The 18,127-nt window shown below is 37.9% G+C and overlaps 1 protein-coding gene across 1 annotated transcript; it reads right to left on the bottom strand.

The window, feature by feature from the left end:
- Positions 1 to 1,731: 1,731 nt before the first annotated feature.
- LOC127540819 (polyserase-2-like) lies at positions 1,732 to 3,616 on the bottom strand. The gene is made up of 3 exons (XM_051965688.1): positions 3,028 to 3,616; positions 2,691 to 2,932; positions 1,732 to 2,241 (listed from the first exon to the last, which is right to left on the bottom strand). The coding sequence occupies exons 1-3, from the start codon at positions 3,081 to 3,083 to the stop codon at positions 2,237 to 2,239; spliced, it is 303 nt and encodes a 100-aa protein (XP_051821648.1). The 5' UTR covers positions 3,084 to 3,616; the 3' UTR covers positions 1,732 to 2,236.
- Positions 3,617 to 18,127: the final 14,511 nt, after the last annotated feature.

The raw sequence follows: 18,127 nt of genomic DNA, 5'->3' as shown, positions 1-18,127 counted from the left end.
AATTATGTGAACTCTACTGTCATTAATGAAAACAAGAGTTTATTATATTTAATGTTTGTTTTTAATCTGTGTATTTCATTTTTCCATTATTAAGTTTTAAAAGATCTCATCATGATTTAACTCATTTGGGTCTCCAAAAAGATCTCTGGAGCTTTGTTATTTTTCCACACTTTTTGTTTAATTTTATGAAAAGATATAGCTCAGAATTTCCTAATGACATGGTCAATAAGATATTAAAATGAGTGTATGTACTAAAGCAGTGTTTTCATTGACTATTATTGTTCTTTATTTGGCAAAATATCAGATGTTTAGTGGTCATCATGGTTTCTAGGTTCCTTTGATCAATGTGTTTTGGCAAAAGACTTGGAAGTTGAATTTTCAATAAGTAATGCAGATGAGCCTGCTGATATCTCCACTTTTATTCTTGTCCACGTTTTTTTTCTAGCAGTTTCATTTGTACATTCATTTTTGTCTTTACATTTTTCTCTCATATAATTTGTGACTGATTTTGATCTGTGTTCTAAGAAGTCAGCAATGTTACTATATGGAGACAGCTAGCTAATAACAAAATTTCATTTCCCATCTATTAAAATATGACCTTTTTTCTGATAGTTGATGCTTATCATGTTTAGTATGTCTAACTCATTTCTTGAGAAAAGCTTCATAGCTGTCTATAAATATGCCCTTTCTATATAATCCTTTTTTTCTAAAATATTGTTTGCTGCCTTCCTGCCACATCAAAATCATAAAAATTAAGATTTATGTTGATTTGGAAGAGTTATATGTATTTTTTTAAATAAAATCTCTTTGTTCTCGTTCTCTGTAATAGAGCTTAATGTACAATATCACCAGCATCTTTTTAGTGACCATTTCATAATTTTTAAAGAACAATTCACAATTAACTTACAATATGCTATATGCAATAAAATTACATTTCTGTTCCTTTTGAGCACACAATAAATCCAACTTCACCAACCTCTTTATTTTATTCTCCAAGGAGAACTTGTAAGACATTCCTTCATTTAACTACAACTTTTTTTTTTGCTTCTGGTTATAATTTTTAAAGCAAGAATGTCATAATTAATATAATATTGCTCCTCTGTAATTTACCCATTCTGTGGTCCCCTAGTAGAGATGTTGTTAACCTGTCCTCATAGACTTCTTAAAAAAACTTTTCAATAACCTGTATTTCAAAACAATTCTCTTCCTCTGCAATCCTATGTGTTCTGCTTTTTGAATTTAGAAACGTTTTTCTGAGGAGCCCAGAGGTATCAACAAGCAAAGAGGTGATAAGACAGAAAAATGGATTAAGAACCTCACATTTAAATGAACACAAGTTAATACAAGCTAATGTTTATGGAATGCCTAAAAACTGTGAAAGAATGAGCACCCTGTGACTTTTTTTTCTGCTAATGTCACCGTAGAAGCAAAAACTAGTCACTGGCTGAATTGCACAAAGGGTGCATCCCTCACAGTTGGAGACATCCAAGGCTGTTGGGCCCCCACTGGGGTGATAGAATTGAAGTTAATTTTCTATTTTACTTTTCTTCAAGGGTTGTCAAAATTAAAAACTCATCACTATAAGGACAGTCTTCTCATAAGTCTCCACATATAGCCAGAACTGTCTTTAGAAAACAAATATAGCCCATTGCTGAGCCCATACCCGAAACCTTTTTATCATGATAGAAACAATCAGAATACTGAAAGGAGGAAAATTCACTATAATTCACTTTAATCTAATTTTTAAAGATAACATTAAAATAACTAGAGTTTTAAAAACATGGCTTTAAGGGAGATAAGCTGTTGTTGGGCTTATAAAATGAATATTGCTAATCACAAAAGTTGAGCTGGAGAACATATTCATTCCACCCCAGGATCCTTTGGTTCAAATTATCAGCAGTTGGAATAGACACCAGTTTGTCATCACCATTGTCACCTTTCTTGAAGCTTTCGAGGTTCCCAACAGCATGGAACTGATTTGGGTGCATTCCAGAAGCAGCCATTTCTTCATCTTCTCCCCCCGTTGCAGTAGAAGAGCAGTTCAGACTCTGTTCGGGGTCTGTGCAAGGTCTGGAGTCACGGGCTGAATTGCACAAAGGGTGCATCCCCCACAGTCCGAGAGATCCAAGACTGATGGACCCCCACTGGGGCAAACAGTTCTGGGTTTCCCCTTATTGAAATACCCATCAGGATAAAAGAGTCAAATGTTTGTTGGCACACGAGAGATAAGGATGAGTCAGGCTGCATGAAAGAATAAGAAAAGCTCAGCTTCCAGGACCTCTGGAGATTGGAGGACAGTACTTTGTATTTTATTGACAATTGAGCCCAATCCCAGCTTCTCTCCCCATTGCCCTTCTGGTCTTTGACGCCAGACCTCTTCTATCTCTTGACCATTCCAGACTATTCATACCTCAAATCTGTCTATTGTTTTCTTTTCATATGCTACACAGATGGTTCCCAGAGGCAGGATGTGCTTGTTGAGGCAGGGGCATTTTTTTGGGGGGGTCAAGATGGAGACATGTACACCATGGGGACTTGGGAATAGAATGGAGACCCACCAGAGATAAAAGAACAATGTCTTGCACGGAGTCATCAGCCCCATCCTCCCCTACAATCCACTGGTATATTTAGAGGACCTAGACCCCCCCCAAAAAAAATTCCTATTTTAGGACCTTGATGCCTTTACTCACCTTGGTTTACAGAGTCTTTCCAGCCTAGCACCCAACAGCTTATTGCTTTTAAGATTGGCCCAGAGTGGAGGCAGACTGGCAGAGCAGAAGCTGACATTTCTACCCTGGTCTCTAGCTGCAGTAGGACTAGAGGTGATCCCACGGTGTACTGAATGGTGCCGATTGGCCTCGACACCTGGCCCAGGGTACCGGAGTGTGCTCTACCCAGTTTAACCTGAAGATGGGATGCTATGGAGCCCTGCCTGTGGAGGAAAAAGACAATTTTATTTGTTTAAAATTATACAGAGAAAGGGGCTAGTCTATAATTTCCCCACCCCCACCCCTCAAAGAAACCTACCTGGCCACACAGTGAGTGTCTGTTAGGACCCAACCAGGGGTCACCAGATTGGCCATGCAAACTTCGTCCCTGGCGCCATGCACCTCTGCCACCCAAGGCCATGGGTTCCTATGTTTGTATGACTCGATATCACAAGCTTGAAAAGGAAGATGCTCAGGCAGGCATTAGTCACAGTTTAAGGATTCATTGCTATGGCCCCTGCTTCCTTTCCCTCACCCCCCAACAACCCCGAACCTCACCACTGAACATTTGAAATCCTGATCAAATGCCTCCCTTAACCACCCCTCAACCCAGTGTTCCTGGATCTCTACCTTACCCAAACCTATGTTGCCTCCCTGCCCACAGAGCTGGGCTTGATACTAATTCTCCTCACCTCCAAACTCGGTTTGGGGGGGACAGATCGGTACAAATTTCATTGGCGTCATCCACTCCCAGTTGAGCTGATCCTCCATGTAGGATGTAAGGGCTACATGCGTGATCCAGGTGCTTCGAAGTTGTAGAGGGAGAAGACGAGGCCGAAGACAATCTTCTGGAGGCTTTGAGATGCCTGCCAGAAACCAGGACCCCAATTCCTCACACAGTAGCTTCCCATCTGAGAAATGAGGAGGCTTATTAGAAATATGGACAGGGCCCCAGATGCCCTCGCGGGGCCCCTCTGCTCCCCTAAGCAAGTTATCAAAACCTTCCATCACCCAACAGCTGGTTTTCTCCTCTTCATGGTACTCAGCACAAAGGATTTTAGGATTCTCCAAGGAGTTGGGTACCACCTCCTGCTCCTGATCATGGAGGCAATAATACCACCAGCTAGGTCATTTTGGCTTCCATCAGGGACTTGGAAGCCATGGATGGTTCTGGGAAGAGAACAAAGTGGAAAGCCGTAGGAGTTGCCGTGCTTCCCAGCTTTTTCAGCCCGATACACAGAGGGGAATTGTAGACTCACCTCCCTGGCCCCACTACTAGACAAAAAGTAGTGATACAGATGGGGTAAGCATGAGGTTGCTCAGGGAAAACTGTATCTTCCACTCTTTAAAGTCTTTAAAGACTGCCACGTTGGTGAAGACCCCTGGCTGGTTCCTCCTCCCATAGCCTTGCCCAAAACTAGTGATTCCAGCCAGGAACCCCTGGCCTTGTTCCTCACAGACAAGTGGACCTCTCGAGTTCCCCTGTGGAAATTAGATAATACCTAAGTGCTCAAAGAGTCTATACCACTGGCCTGGATGAACTATGCGGGAGGTGGGAACATCAAAAGTGGAAAGGTATAAGGGGCAGCCTTTATGTGATTAACACTTGAAATTCCCAGTAGGGAAGGAGCAGATTGTGCTTAAATAATTTGGGGAGGGGAAAGGATGCAAGAGGAATATATTTTTCGTATTTGAAAATCCAAATTTTCAGTATATTTGGAAAATCAGATTTGGAGGCCACTAGGTGACACAATAGATGCAGTACCAGTCCTTTGAGTTGGGGAAGTAAAGGTTTTAGTAACTACTATTAATAGGATAATGGCAGCTGGATGAAGCAGTGGATAGGTGCCCATTTTACCTGGCAGGTATCTCTTTTCCCTTCCTTGTAGCCAGTGCACAGCATAGTAGGTAACACTCTGGGTCCTAATGAGGGGACCCTTGTAGTTAAAGAGACAGTGACATTCGTTAGGTCCAATGATCTTTAGTTCTAGTTGCTGGAGTATCAAGCCCGACTCCATTGATTGTGGTTCTGTGGGCAAGAGCAAAGTCATGATCCACTGTTTATAGCCACTGAAGTTCAGATTCACTAAACTCAGCAACTCCAGTCTCACTAGACCTTACAAGCACTTTTTCAAGTAGTAGCTGAAATTGTTCCTGATTCTTGCTAGGATTCCAGCATTTCCCTTATAATCACTGCTTAAAATCCCAGAATTGTCAGGAACTAGTTTATTGGACTTTATCCCAAATAAGAATACAGAGTGCAGTTGGAATTGTTTAATTTGGTACAACTATGGAAAGGAAATTAAATTTTACAGCAAAAACCTGAGGACCAAGAGAAAACCTAAGATGGTGAAAAACCTTTTCCCATCCCCTTGGAGACTCGCCTTTTCTTAACCCCTTGAAGACATCTCCCCAACCCGTGGCCCAGCAGGAAGCTCCGTGAGAGAAGCTGTGATTGGCTCGGGGCAAACAAATGGGCTGCACATAGTCTGTGAAGTTGACGGGCTCAGCGAGATGCAATAGGGTGATGTCATTTCTACATGCAGGTGCCAGTAATTCTCATGAACCAGAATATCTGACACTTTCGCTATCTGAAGCGGGCCATCTGATAAATCTGGGTCTCATATTAAAGACCATAGAGAGTTCAAACCCACAGCAACAATGAATTGCTGTGGTGGAAAGAGAGACAAAGTGCTGGGAAAAGAAAAATTAGAAAAGTCAAATGTGGTACATTGTAAGAGAGCATTTGCTACTAATTCCACGTCAAGGGGAAAAGTTGCAAGTATAGTTTTTAAGATTAACAAAACAAATATTATGGAGCACAGCCTTAAGCTTTGATGATTTGTAACTGTTCAGAATTATAGGATTAAATGCTCAGCTGGTTTCTAGGGAAACTTAAACCTGAGTAACCTGTATATATTTATATTATAGTAAAAAGCTAATTATCAGCCATAACTGGAAAGACTGATGCGGACCAAATTATGGATCCACTCGGGAGCATTTTGACTGAGTGGGTCCACGTTCCAGGATGGTATAAATTGGGAGTAAGTGCAGGCAAAGACAGAAATGCACAGATTTGATACTTACTGTGAGGATATCACACAGTGAGCTGCAGAAATGACCCAGGACTCGGAGATGAGGGTGCCGCCACATAGCTGAGTCCCTTTTCTGTTGACACTTACGTGCCAAGGCCACTTTCCAAGAGATGCATCAGAGCCCCCCACGATGCGGTCCTGGTGAAGAGATTGACCACATTGTGGAAACTAGTGTAATCCAAGACTCAAGAACTGGTACCCGTTTCACCTCAAACAATTCCCCATACATCCAATTGCAAAGACACTCCAATGAATCCCCCAAACCAGAGGCTAGAGTTTATCTCCTTCGCATCTTTTCTTTACCTAGTTCTCGGAATTCTGGGAAAGGTGTAGAATTGAAGTCTGGAGGGGAAAATCACATTCCAGCTCCTATTGATGTTTTTCAAAAACAGGATTTTGGCTCGCCTTGACCTCACCTTCCAACTTAAACTGCATCTTTCTGAAAAGAAATCTTACCTGCATATTGTGTCTTTCCTGGGATGGAATAGAAGGCTGTGAAGACACACACAAAAAAATACAAATATGGTTAAATTTAATCTTCCCCACTAAATTACCTGTCTTTATGAATTACTCCTTAAACTGAAGGTCAAAGACTTTTTCTGCAGAAGCATTCTGAACCTGAGCACCCTATTTCCTTCCTAATGCCCAAAGACTGTTCTGTGGGATCTGAGTCATTTGCCAGTAAAGATGATCTCTAATGGTAATAAGTACTACCCCAAAAACCCAACAGTTAGAGTTACAAAAAGAAATTCCATTTAAAGTAACTACTGACTGTATAAAATATTTAAGAATCTATCTGCCAAGGGAAAATCAGAAACTTTATGAGCAAAACTACAAAACACTTTCCACACAAATTAAGTCTGATCTAACCAACTGGAAAAATATTAAATGCTCTTGGATTGGGAGAACAAATATAATAAAGATGACAATACTACCTAAATTAATCTACTTATTTAGCGCTATACCAATCAGACTCCCAAAAAACTACTTTGATGAATTAGAAAAAATAACAATAAAGTTCATATGGAATAACAAAAGGTCAAGAATTTCAAGGGAATTAATGAAAAAAAAATCAAATGAAGGTGGCCTAGCTGTACTACATCTAAAATTATATTATAAAGCAGCAGTTACTAAAACCATCTGGTATTGGCTAAGAAATAGACTAGTTGATCAATGGAATAGGTTAGGTTCAAAGGACAAAACAGCCGATAACTTTAATAATATAGTGTTTGGCAAACCCAAAGACACCAGTTTCTGGGATAAGAATGCATTATTTGACAAAAATTGCTGGGAAACTAGGAAATCAGTATAGCAGAAACTAGGCATTGACCCACACTTAACACCGTGCACCAAGATAAGGTCAAAATGGGTTCATGACCTAGGCATAAAGAATGAGATGATAAATAAATTGGAAGAGCATAGGATAGTTTACCCCTCAGACCTGTGGAAGAGGGAGGAATTTATGACCAAAGAAGAACTAGAGATCACTATTGACCACAACATAGAAAATTTTGATTATATCAAATTGAAAAGTTTTTGTACAAAAAAAAAAAAACAAAAAACAAATGCAAACAAGATTAGGAGGGAAACAATAAACTGGGAAAACATTTTTACAATCAAAGGTTCTGATAAAGGCCTCATTTCCAAAATATATAGAGAATTGACTCTAATCTATAAGAAATCAAACCATTCTCCAATTGATAAATGGTCAAAGGATATGAACAGACAATTCTCAGACGAAGAAATTGAAACTATTTATAGACATATGAAAATATGCTCCAAATCATTATTAATCAGAGAAATGCAAATTAAGACAACTCTGAGATACCACTACACACCTGTCAGATTGGCTAGAATGACAGGGAAAGATAATGGGAAATGTTGGAGGGGATGTGGGAAAACAGGGACAGTGATACATTGTTGGTGGAATTATGAACACATCCAGCCATTCTGGAGAGCAATTTGGAACTGTGCTCAAAAAGTTATCAAACTGTGCATACCCTTTGATCCAACAGTGTTTCTACTGGGCTTATACCCCAAAGAGATACTAAAGAAAGGAAAGGGACCTGTATGTGCCAAAATGTTTGTGGCAGCCCTGTTTGTAGTGGCTAGAAGCTGGAAAATGAAAGGATGTCCATCAATGGGAGAATGGTTGAGTAAATTGTGGTATATGAATGTTATGGAATATTATTGTTCTGTAAGGAATGATCAGCAGGATGATTACAGAGAGGATTGGCGAGACTTACATGAACTGATGCTGAGTGAAATGAGCAGAACCAGGAGATCATTATATACCTCAACAACGATACTGTTTGAGGATGTATTCTGATGGAAGGGGACCTCTTCGATAAAGAGAGCCTTAATTGATCAAAGATGGACAGAAGCAGCTATACCCAGAGAAAGAACACTGGGAAATGAATATAAACTGCTTGCATTTTTGTTTTCCTTCCCGGGTTATTTATACCTTCTGAATTCAATTCTCCCTGTGCAACAAGAAAACTGTTCGGTTCTGCATACATATATTGTATCTAGGATATACTGCAACCCATTCAACATGTAAAGGACTGCTTGCCATCTGGGGGAAGGGGTGGAGGGAGGGAGGGGAAAAATCGGAACAGAAGTGAATGCAAGGGATAATGCTGTAAAAAATTACCCTGGCATGGGTTCTATCAATAAAAAGTTATTTAAAAAAATAACTACTACCCCCTGCCCACCTCCCCCCACCCCCAAACCAAAGCCAGTAGTTACCAAGGAGCAGAAAGAGCACGGCTGAATGCATAGTGTTGCTGAGTCTGGGGACACCAGAGCTTTGAAATATAGGTAATCTCCCTTTCATAGTCCCAAGAGCCACTGCCTGGAGCAGTCCCACTGAACTCTAGAACTGCCCCATCTCATCCCAGGGAGTTAGAGAGGTCCAGGGGCTGGGGGAGATAAGTGGGGAGTTTGTATGCCCCATCCTAAGGCCGAACGCTTCTCAAAGAGGATGGATGGGAAGAATAGAACAATAGGACCTAATGGATCACCTGGTTTCTGTAGATGGGGGGGCAGGGGAAAGTGATAGAATGAATCCAGAAGGACAGATGAGAGAGAACCAGACCACCTAAAGATTTCCTACAAGAAAGTAGAGTTTATGGGAACTCTTGGAATTGGGAGATGAAAATCCTAGATTCTTTTGTGAATGTGAAGGGGGAAGATTACTCCCTGCTTGGTACCCCTGGGATTTGGGGTGCCGAGGAGGAGGAGTGACTTACCACTGTTTAGGGTGGAGTTGGGTGGTCTAATGGATTGTGGGGTTGGGATTTTCCCCCTCACACTACTCTAGTTACCCATGCAGCCCCAGAGAGAAGAGCCTAGGGAATCTGATCAGCCAGACAGGATGCTTGGACTATGGAAAGGGAGAAGGCCCCGCTGAGCTCCGAGGCTTTTTTCCCACTTAGACTCACAGATAACATGGACAGCCAGCATTTCATTCCCCCCCTCTGTGCCTCACACCCCTGAGCGCATCTTCCTTATCAATTGCTGGCTTGGAATGTTAGAATGTCAGAACTGGAAGGAACCTTGGAAACTGCCTAGTTCCACCTCTCATTTTGCCCAGAAGGAAATGGAGGTTCACAGAGGGCCTCCCATGACTGGAAGGCTAACCACTCTCATTTCCAGCTGCCCCAAGCCAGCATAGTTCAGTTCTTAGTGTCAGACTCTCCAACAAAAAACACTCAAAGAAATGAGTAAAAATCAGGGCAGGAGACTTCCTGTGAGATGGGTGGGAGTGCAGAAATGGAAAATACAATGTGATAGGAGGGTGGGGATGGAGTAACATATGGAACTGCTTCCCTACATCATATTTCCTGTTTAGAGTCCTTGGAAGTCTTTCTTCTCTCAGGTTTTTCACTGAGTCACTTACATATATAATCAGTCCCACTGATCATCACCAATGGATTCCTCAATAGAGTCAGAATATGTTGCAAGCTCCCAGAAGTCTCTCCCAACCTACCCAACCTCATTTCCCTATTGCTGACATATTCCCCTGTAGGCAAACCTACATAACCCTTATCTCAAAAAAGATTAAGCCTCCCCTAGAGTCATTACCATGGAGTCTTGGTGGACCCAAAAGTATTTTTCTATGAGTTTTTGACCTCAGAGTAATTTTCACAGAGAAGCCTGGTGAACCAAAAGGGCCAGCTGATAGGGGAGAAGGAAAGTTACTTCGATGCTTAATGTTGGCTAGCATCCACGTTGGCTGGGACCCCTTCTTAATTGCCAGGCCATGGGAGGTGGGTAGAAGCAGAAAATCATGGAGATGAGAAGGATTAGACTGAAATACTAAGAGCTGGGAGCCAAGGACAAGCAGAGGAGAGCTTCAGAGAGATCGGAAGTTAAAGAGTGATAGCCAGTTACAGAAACAACTGAGAGCAGGAAAAAGCTGCTAACTGGGAGGGGAAGGGAGGGGGTTCAATTAGATACATAAACTTAGTCCATAGTGCCTTCCTTCCTTCCTTCCCAAAGTGGGGAACTCTCACATCACACATCCCCCCAGTGGGAGGAATGAAAGAGAATTGTCTGTTACCTCTTGGTGATAACCAAAGTAGCTGGCCCCAGACAAGTATCTAAACCTAAAATAATGCAGAAGGAAGGGGAGCCTAATCCAAAGGGGAGAGAATTTTTCCCCCAGCTTGACCTAGGCGGAAACAGCTGGTGAAAAAGAAAACTACATTTGCTATAGTTACATTTCTTTCTTATTCTATGGAACACAGAATGAGTTGTCTCCTTCAAGGTCTCCTTTCCCCCCTCCCCCTTCCTATTACCAATAAAAAACAACAACAACAACAACAACAATCCAAAAAAGCACAAAACCATTCTGAGGACTTTTAATAGTTCCTAAAAAGGCACCCCCATCTCTTTATTCTATTTAGATAGTACTAAGGGGGTTAACATAAGTTAATCCAATAACTGATTATTACTGTTTATTATTATAACAAATACCAATTAACTGATAAAGAAGGCACAGTTTTTTTTTTTTCTCCAACTGTAAATAGTTAAGCTAAAGGTCTTAGTATCCTTTATCTTTTCTGAAAAAAACATGGGATGATCTATATGCATTTACACCCAAATGCTTTTTGTAAGCCTGCCTATGAACCCTACCTTATCTAACTGGATCTGGAGAAGTGACCCCCCCAAAAAAAAGACAGATTATATATATATATTATTTTCTAGCTATAGATATGTAAACATCTCTCCTCTCCTCTCTATATCTATAAATATCATATGTAAAATTGTGAGACATGCATATCCATCCTTTGTTGGTTTATTTGTACAGTGGCTAGCCAGCATCTTAAAAATTCTTACAACACCGTTTTCCTCTGTGTGCGTGTGTGTGTGTGTGTGTGTGTGTGTGTGTATGCAGAACATTAAATCCTAGCTAATTTGTTTTTGAAATTGGAGAGAGAGAGAGAAATTTATAAAGAACATCCTCAGAGTCTCCAGGAGGCATCTCAAAATTTTCAGCGTAAGTACTGAAGTTCTTGTAAATTTTTTTTTTTTTTTGGTACTGGGGATTCTTGGCTAACACAACTAACTGAGCACACACATACCTACTTGGGACCCTTATTTCTCAGGTCCCTTCCCTCTCAACATCTCTCCCCAACCCAAGTTTTAAATTAGCTACATAATTTTTAAAAATTAGTGCCAGGTGGAGGAAGGAGAAATCCTTTCGCTTTACAAAAGTATTTGATCTACTCCAAATTTCCTTGAAATAGGGAAATCACCCTAGTATATTTTAAATACATTTGTATACATTTTACTTACATACATATTTTTCCCTCAGTATTTTATTTTTCCAAATACATGTATAGATAGTTTTCAAAATTCTTTTTTGTAAGACTTTGTTTTCCAAATTTTTCTCTCTTCTTCCCTTACTTCCCTTCTCCCCAAGACAGTAAGCAATCTGATAGAGAGTAAATGCGTACAATCCTTTTAAACATGTTTCCATATTTGTCATGTTATGACAAAAATCAAACCAAAAGGGAAAAAAAAACACAAGAAAGAAAAAAAAACAAAATACATATTTTTAACGATGTCTTAGGACATTTTCTAGGAAGCTTCTCCTCAATGCCCCATCATTACCCTCTCTCTGCCCTAAACATTTTTTTCTTTCCTTTCCCTCCCCCTTTCTTTTCCTCTCCTTCATTCTCCTCCCTTCTGACTAGTCTACTCTTTTCACTTGCCTACTCTGTCAAGCTAACCCTCATTGTATATTTTGGTTTTCCTCCAAATAGTACAGAGTATACCAAAAGTCTTATTGCACTTTTAAGCAGTTAAATCTTTTCTAGATATAATATGGTAGATTCAAAATTATGCTATATAGGTATCATACAGTCATGCTAATTAGAATGTGAGCTCTTATCCTTTCCATCCCCCAAATTCTGTGTTTTAATGGATCTAGATAAAGAACAAATTCTTTTGACTTATGGTGTTATAGCTGTTATTTGATGGTCTAAGAATTAAAAACTAAGCCTAATCCTGACTATCATGATTGACTATATTTGTGAACAGACCTAATAGTTTTCTAAGTATCACAGAAAACTTGATCTTTCCCCTAAACTGATGTTGAATGGTATAGGTTAATTTTTTTTTTTTTGCAGCAATGTCAACATTTCTTATAAGTTTTGCAATGACTTTAGATTACCTTTGACATTACATTTTTCTTCCTTGAGATTAAATTCAGGCATTTTGCCATGGAAATTTCATCTATGTAAGTCAATTATTGTAACAAGGAGATCTAAGCAACCTAAAAGCCACCATGACCACCAAAATGTGATTTCGCTTAAACTAGTATATATAGAACATTGTCACCAGCTTCTCCCATAAAGCCATGTTTCCTCCAAACTTCTCCATTTTTGGTGAAGACACAACAATTCTTCTAATCATCCTTGTTTATAATTGCAAAGTCATCCTTAACCCTTTCCTATCATTCACTCCACTCTCATATCTAATTGGATATCAATTTTTGTCAATCCTATCTCTACGATATCTCTCACAACTATCCCCTTGGATACATTTACTATTATAACTTAGAACCTCATCACTTTTCTTTCAGACTTTTTGTAGTGGTCCTTTAATTGGCTTTTGAGATTCTAATCTCTTTCTCCTCTTGCCATACATCTCCAAAAGTAATCCCCCTAAAGCACAGGTCTGACAATATTGCCTTTCCTATAAAATCTTCAATAGCTCTCTCTGATTCTGAGATAAAAAACAAATTTCTCAGTTAATCAGTTCATTTCTTTAAAGATATAGCATGTTATTCCCTTGTATGTATTCTATGTTCAAAAGAATTGGCTTGTTGAGTTTAATATTATGCCTTTCACCTGTATACCTTTTTGTACAGCATTTTCCCCAGATTTGTCATACACTTCTTCCCCATTGATCTCTCAGGAAATTCCTTTCAGGCTTAAATAGTTTCATTTTATTAGAAATATTTCCTAATCTACTTACCTATTTTTATTCTTCCCCTCCTCAAATTATCTACACTTTCTGGATGCTGTAAAAGCTATTTTATAAACAAAATGCAAATGCCTTGTGAGAAAGATTTATTTTTGCTTGTTTTATCTAAGGTGGGAGGGAAAGGGGACATGCCCACAGTGACACAGTCTTCAGAAATATTTTATGCCAAAGATTATTCCACCCAGAAGCTTGGTGAGTATTTCTAGAAATGTTCTAATGTATAACAGAAAGCCCTGCCATCTGATTTGGAGGATGTTCAGGTTTAATGAGTGTCTCTTTACAATTTACCATATAGTGACGAAAAACCTTTTAATTATTTGTTAATCTAGAAATAAGTGAGATCATAAAAAACACAGAGAGACAAAAGATATTTCTCCCCAATGGCTTTGATGAGAAGAAGAAATGCTAAAAGCCACCAAAAGGCAGTAAGAACTGGCCCCAACAGCATTTTTTATTTCCCTCTCCAATTGGATTTATGGTCATAACCTATGGTTACTTCTCTGTTTTATCCTTGTTGTGTTTATTCTTTCTTGATCTACAATAAAAACTACCAGAGATATAATAAACTAGATAATGACCTTCTGAACTTTGGATTTAGAATTTAGAATTGTAATAAGAGGTCCAGCAGAAATAGTCCATGTCACAAACTGCTGGTAGTTGAAATAGTTAAGACATGTATTGATCTAGTCCTGAGGAACACCCCCACTTCATCCAACATGTCAGTGACTGCCATGTGCCTGAAACAGTACATCATGATCCAAGGAATGATTTTCCTTTGCTATAATCATGAGTGAACTTGATGATTTTGGTGGTGGTGAGGGGAAAATGCATGATAGCACCCACTTTTGGTGCATTTGTGAGCACCCTCTCCTCAAGGAACAAATGAGAATATACGGTAAGAATTTATACTCATTCATAAAACAAGAATATTTGAATAAATGAACTCGGAAGTGCCTTCAAGCTCTAAAAAATCTGATGTGATTTTAAAATAGGAGATGATATGTTAACCAAAAATGGGAACGTGAAATCTCAAACCTCAAAGAAGAATATGGTAGCAGAGCTGTTTGGGAATGAGAACTTATACTGACTTTCAGATTATACCATATAAACAGATGCTTTGTATACTTGCATGTAAAATTTGCCCTATTTCCTTAAATCCATTCTTCTACCCTCTGCTATATGCCACCATATAAAATTATATAATTATTTCTCAAATAAAACAAGTCTTTCTTTCCGTCCTTACTCCTACCTTTGTAGTGTAGATAATCATTCTATAAAATATATCTCAGGTTTATAATCACAACCAATATCTTTATTTAAAGGATATTTTGAAAACAAAGAATCTTTTCTCAATTTAAGTGAAAATTGATTAAATTTTTAGTATCTTTTCTTCCATAAAAGAGGATGAAAAACCATACCATGGATCAAGAAATTTAATTGATAGTTATCTTGATCAAAGAAAATTCAATTAAAGATATTTGCCAATCAATCAATAAATAGTTATTAAGCACTTTCTATGTGCTTGACACTCTACTAAATTACCTCCGATCAAAAACATAAAGTCAATGTCATGTTTTTTTACAGCTGTTATTTATAGATATGGGAAGAATCTCACAGAGTGACAGATCTCATTCACTCCCTCAGCATCTATCCAGTCATAGAATTATGGGTTAAATTCTATTTTATTATTAAATCAAATTAAATGCAAAGTTCACTGTTCATGCTGAACAGGAATTGCCTTAACTGTAGGTTATTAATGTTGGTGGCTCTGAGGGATCCCCTCTCCAGTAATGGATTATGCAAATATTTTTAGAATTGTCCTTGCCCTGAGTTCTAGGAGAATTAGGTATTTTGCACATTCTGCTGAAAATATCAAACTTCAATTTACATCTCCAGAATGTATCACATCTTTACCCGTGTTCTTCGGTTGCCCTTAGAAAAAGAACAGTTTGCGAAGGGATTGTATTCAAACATGATAGGTAGAAAATCAACTTTCTCCTATTACTATTTTGGTCAGTATCAATAGGATTTCTAAATACTGCAGCACATTCTAATTTGAATCCATGTGACCTGAAAAATGAGAATGGAGAATGAAAGGCAAGCTGTTCATGTATAGAGCCTTAAGAGTTAGGATGAGTGCTGAGCTCATATAAAATGAAAATACATTTTAAAAGTTCAGGAAGGGCCTGATAAGAAATAAAGAGGTCAGAAAATCATTATTCTTGATAAGCCTACTTTTCAAATGTATTTCACAACCCAGCAAATTGCCTGCATATTTTTGAAATTGCTGAAAAGGATTATTCCTAAATCTTTGATAGATACTTTTTTTTTTGCCTACATAAAATATACTTGATCTCATTCCTGTAAATTAAATAGAATTAGAAATACCATCTCCCACACCTCCAAAATAAGAATGGCACCATTCACAACATCAAACAAGTTTATATCAAAAAACTCAGATCCTTATAGATTTCCAAATCTATCATTTTTGGTGAGAAAGACTTGGAAATGTGCCCTTCTGGCATCAGGGATTAAGCAATATGTGCCCTGTGTCTTTACCTTTCCCTGGGTTACAGAAATCCACTTAAATTATCCTGTACCCTGAAATATTCTTACCCTTAACAATCAGTTGGCTTCAAAGTTAGTGTTTATTTTTAAATGGATATTTACTATAATTATAGTATTAATAAGAGCTAGTCTTTAAATATATATATAAGAATTTATTAGAATATAAGAATATATATTCTTACAAATGCCTCTCAGGCTAATAACTTTTTCTTGAATTTATATACATATATGTATGTATGTATGCATTTATATAGTCTCCTTTTATTTTAATTTAAATCATTTTGCAATCTCATAGTTGCTTTCTTGAGTTCACATCTATGATATTATATTTAGTACAAGGACCGTGCTTTAGGGATAGAATTAAAAAACTGGATAAAAGTAGGAGATGATAACCAGATTGGTGTGGGGGGTAGAGATTATCACATACAAGGATTCAAGGATCAATTAGTGGGATGACAAGAAGACTTAAAAGATTTGATTTCTGTCATCAAATATTTAAACAAATGCCATGCATTTTTTTTGAATAGCCTTATTCAGTTTGGTCCCAAAGGGGCAGCAATGGGCAGAAATTATACACACATACACATAAAAATAATTCATTTCAATATTAAAAAAAAACAACTTAATAATTAAACTTTGACAAAATTAAAAACATTATCTAGGGAATCATAGAATATGAGACATGGAAGTGACTTCATAGACTATCTATTCCATTTCAAGCCTAAATCAATCAACAAACATTTATGAAGTACCTACTTCAGGCCAGGCATTTCCCAATGATCATTGAGCCTTGATTCTAGTAAAACAGATTCCATTAGCTCCCAAGTTATATTGATCTGAACACATCTACTCCCCTACTCAGTCAACCCAGTGACTCTTTATTACTTGTAAACATACACACACACACACACACACACACACGTGTGTGTGTATAAAGATATATATTATATATATGTAAAGAGATATAGATATAGATATTATCTGTGAAATTATACATACACACATATTCTTTTGATTTTTAAAGTCTTTCTCAACCTGAATGTTACCCTTTTATATTTTTTGTTCAGCCAGATTAATATACTCTCTTATTTCTCACACACAACCCTCTGCTACCACATTTACACACCTATCATCCATTAGGTCTGGATGGTATTTACTCCACACCTCCATCTCAGATAGTCCCTCACATCTACAGTCTATCTTCCAGATAAAGCCCTTCCTGATTTGCTCCCTCCTTATTTATATTTGATTGCTTTCTGTTTATTTAAATTTATTCTGTTTCATTCTTATTTTTTTTGTGTGTGTGAACCTGGCATAGTGATTATTTTCAATATGCAGGTAGTGAATTCTTATTGATTAACTCTTTTCTTAAATTTCCTATAACTGCCACTCCATTTCTCAATTATGGACATTTTCACTGGCTATCCCCTCTGTCTACCCTTCTCTATGTTCTGGCTCCCCCGACTTCCTTTGAAATCTAGCTAAAATTTAGTTTTATCCACAGAGCTTTTCCTAATTCTTAATTCTAATCCTTTTCTTCTAGGGATTATCTCTATTTAATGAAACACATAGCTTGTGTACATAAACTTATTTGTAGGTCATCTTCCTCATTAGATTGGAACTCATTGAGAGCAAAGACTACATGTTTTAATCTTTAGACTTTAATAAAATCTTTTGACTTACTGACTGGTTAGACCCTTCTATTGATAAAACCTTCCTTTTTTTCAATCTTTGAGGCCACAGAGTTGAAAACAATGAAATCGATTCAGGCATATCCACTCACTTGGTGACACAGGTCACCTTATTCATGGAGCAAAAATGATGCTAGAAGTCATTCCCATTGAACTTTCAAGACCAAAAATCATAGGTTCATATATTTAGAGCTGAAAGAAGTCCCTTGGCCAACAAGAGAGAAGCAATTTAAGGAGAGCAACCTATGCTTCAATCTCTGATTTCAAATATATATATATGTATGTGTATGTGTGTGTGTGTGTGTGTGTGTGTGTGTGTGTGTGGATATGCCTGAATCAGTTTCATTGTTTTCTACTCTGTGGCCTCAAAGACTGAATATACATACATACATACATACATACATATATATATATATATATATATATATACATACATATATATATGTATATATATATATATATATATATATATATATATATATATTACCATACACATACTTTTTGTGGCCCAAAGAACATCATAGCCAGAGCTCTCATAACATTCCTGGTTGTATTCTTTCTCTGCACT

Source organism: Antechinus flavipes, chromosome 6 (assembly GCF_016432865.1).
Source record: "Antechinus flavipes isolate AdamAnt ecotype Samford, QLD, Australia chromosome 6, AdamAnt_v2, whole genome shotgun sequence".
Lineage (NCBI taxonomy): Eukaryota > Metazoa > Chordata > Mammalia > Dasyuromorphia > Dasyuridae > Antechinus > Antechinus flavipes.
Note: the sequence above shows the minus strand (reverse complement) of the source record. Positions and strands in the feature narration are given on the sequence as shown.

Bases quoted from the DNA above. Each gene is read 5' to 3' on its own strand.
- LOC127540819 (XM_051965688.1), bottom strand. From the start codon at position 3,083: ATGGCCAATCTGGTGACCCCTGGTTGGGTCCTAACAGACACTCACTGT. The intron at 2,933-3,027 runs GTAGGTTTCTTT...TTTCCTCCACAG, and splicing joins GACACTCACTGTGTGGCCAG to GCAGGGCTCCATAGCATCCC.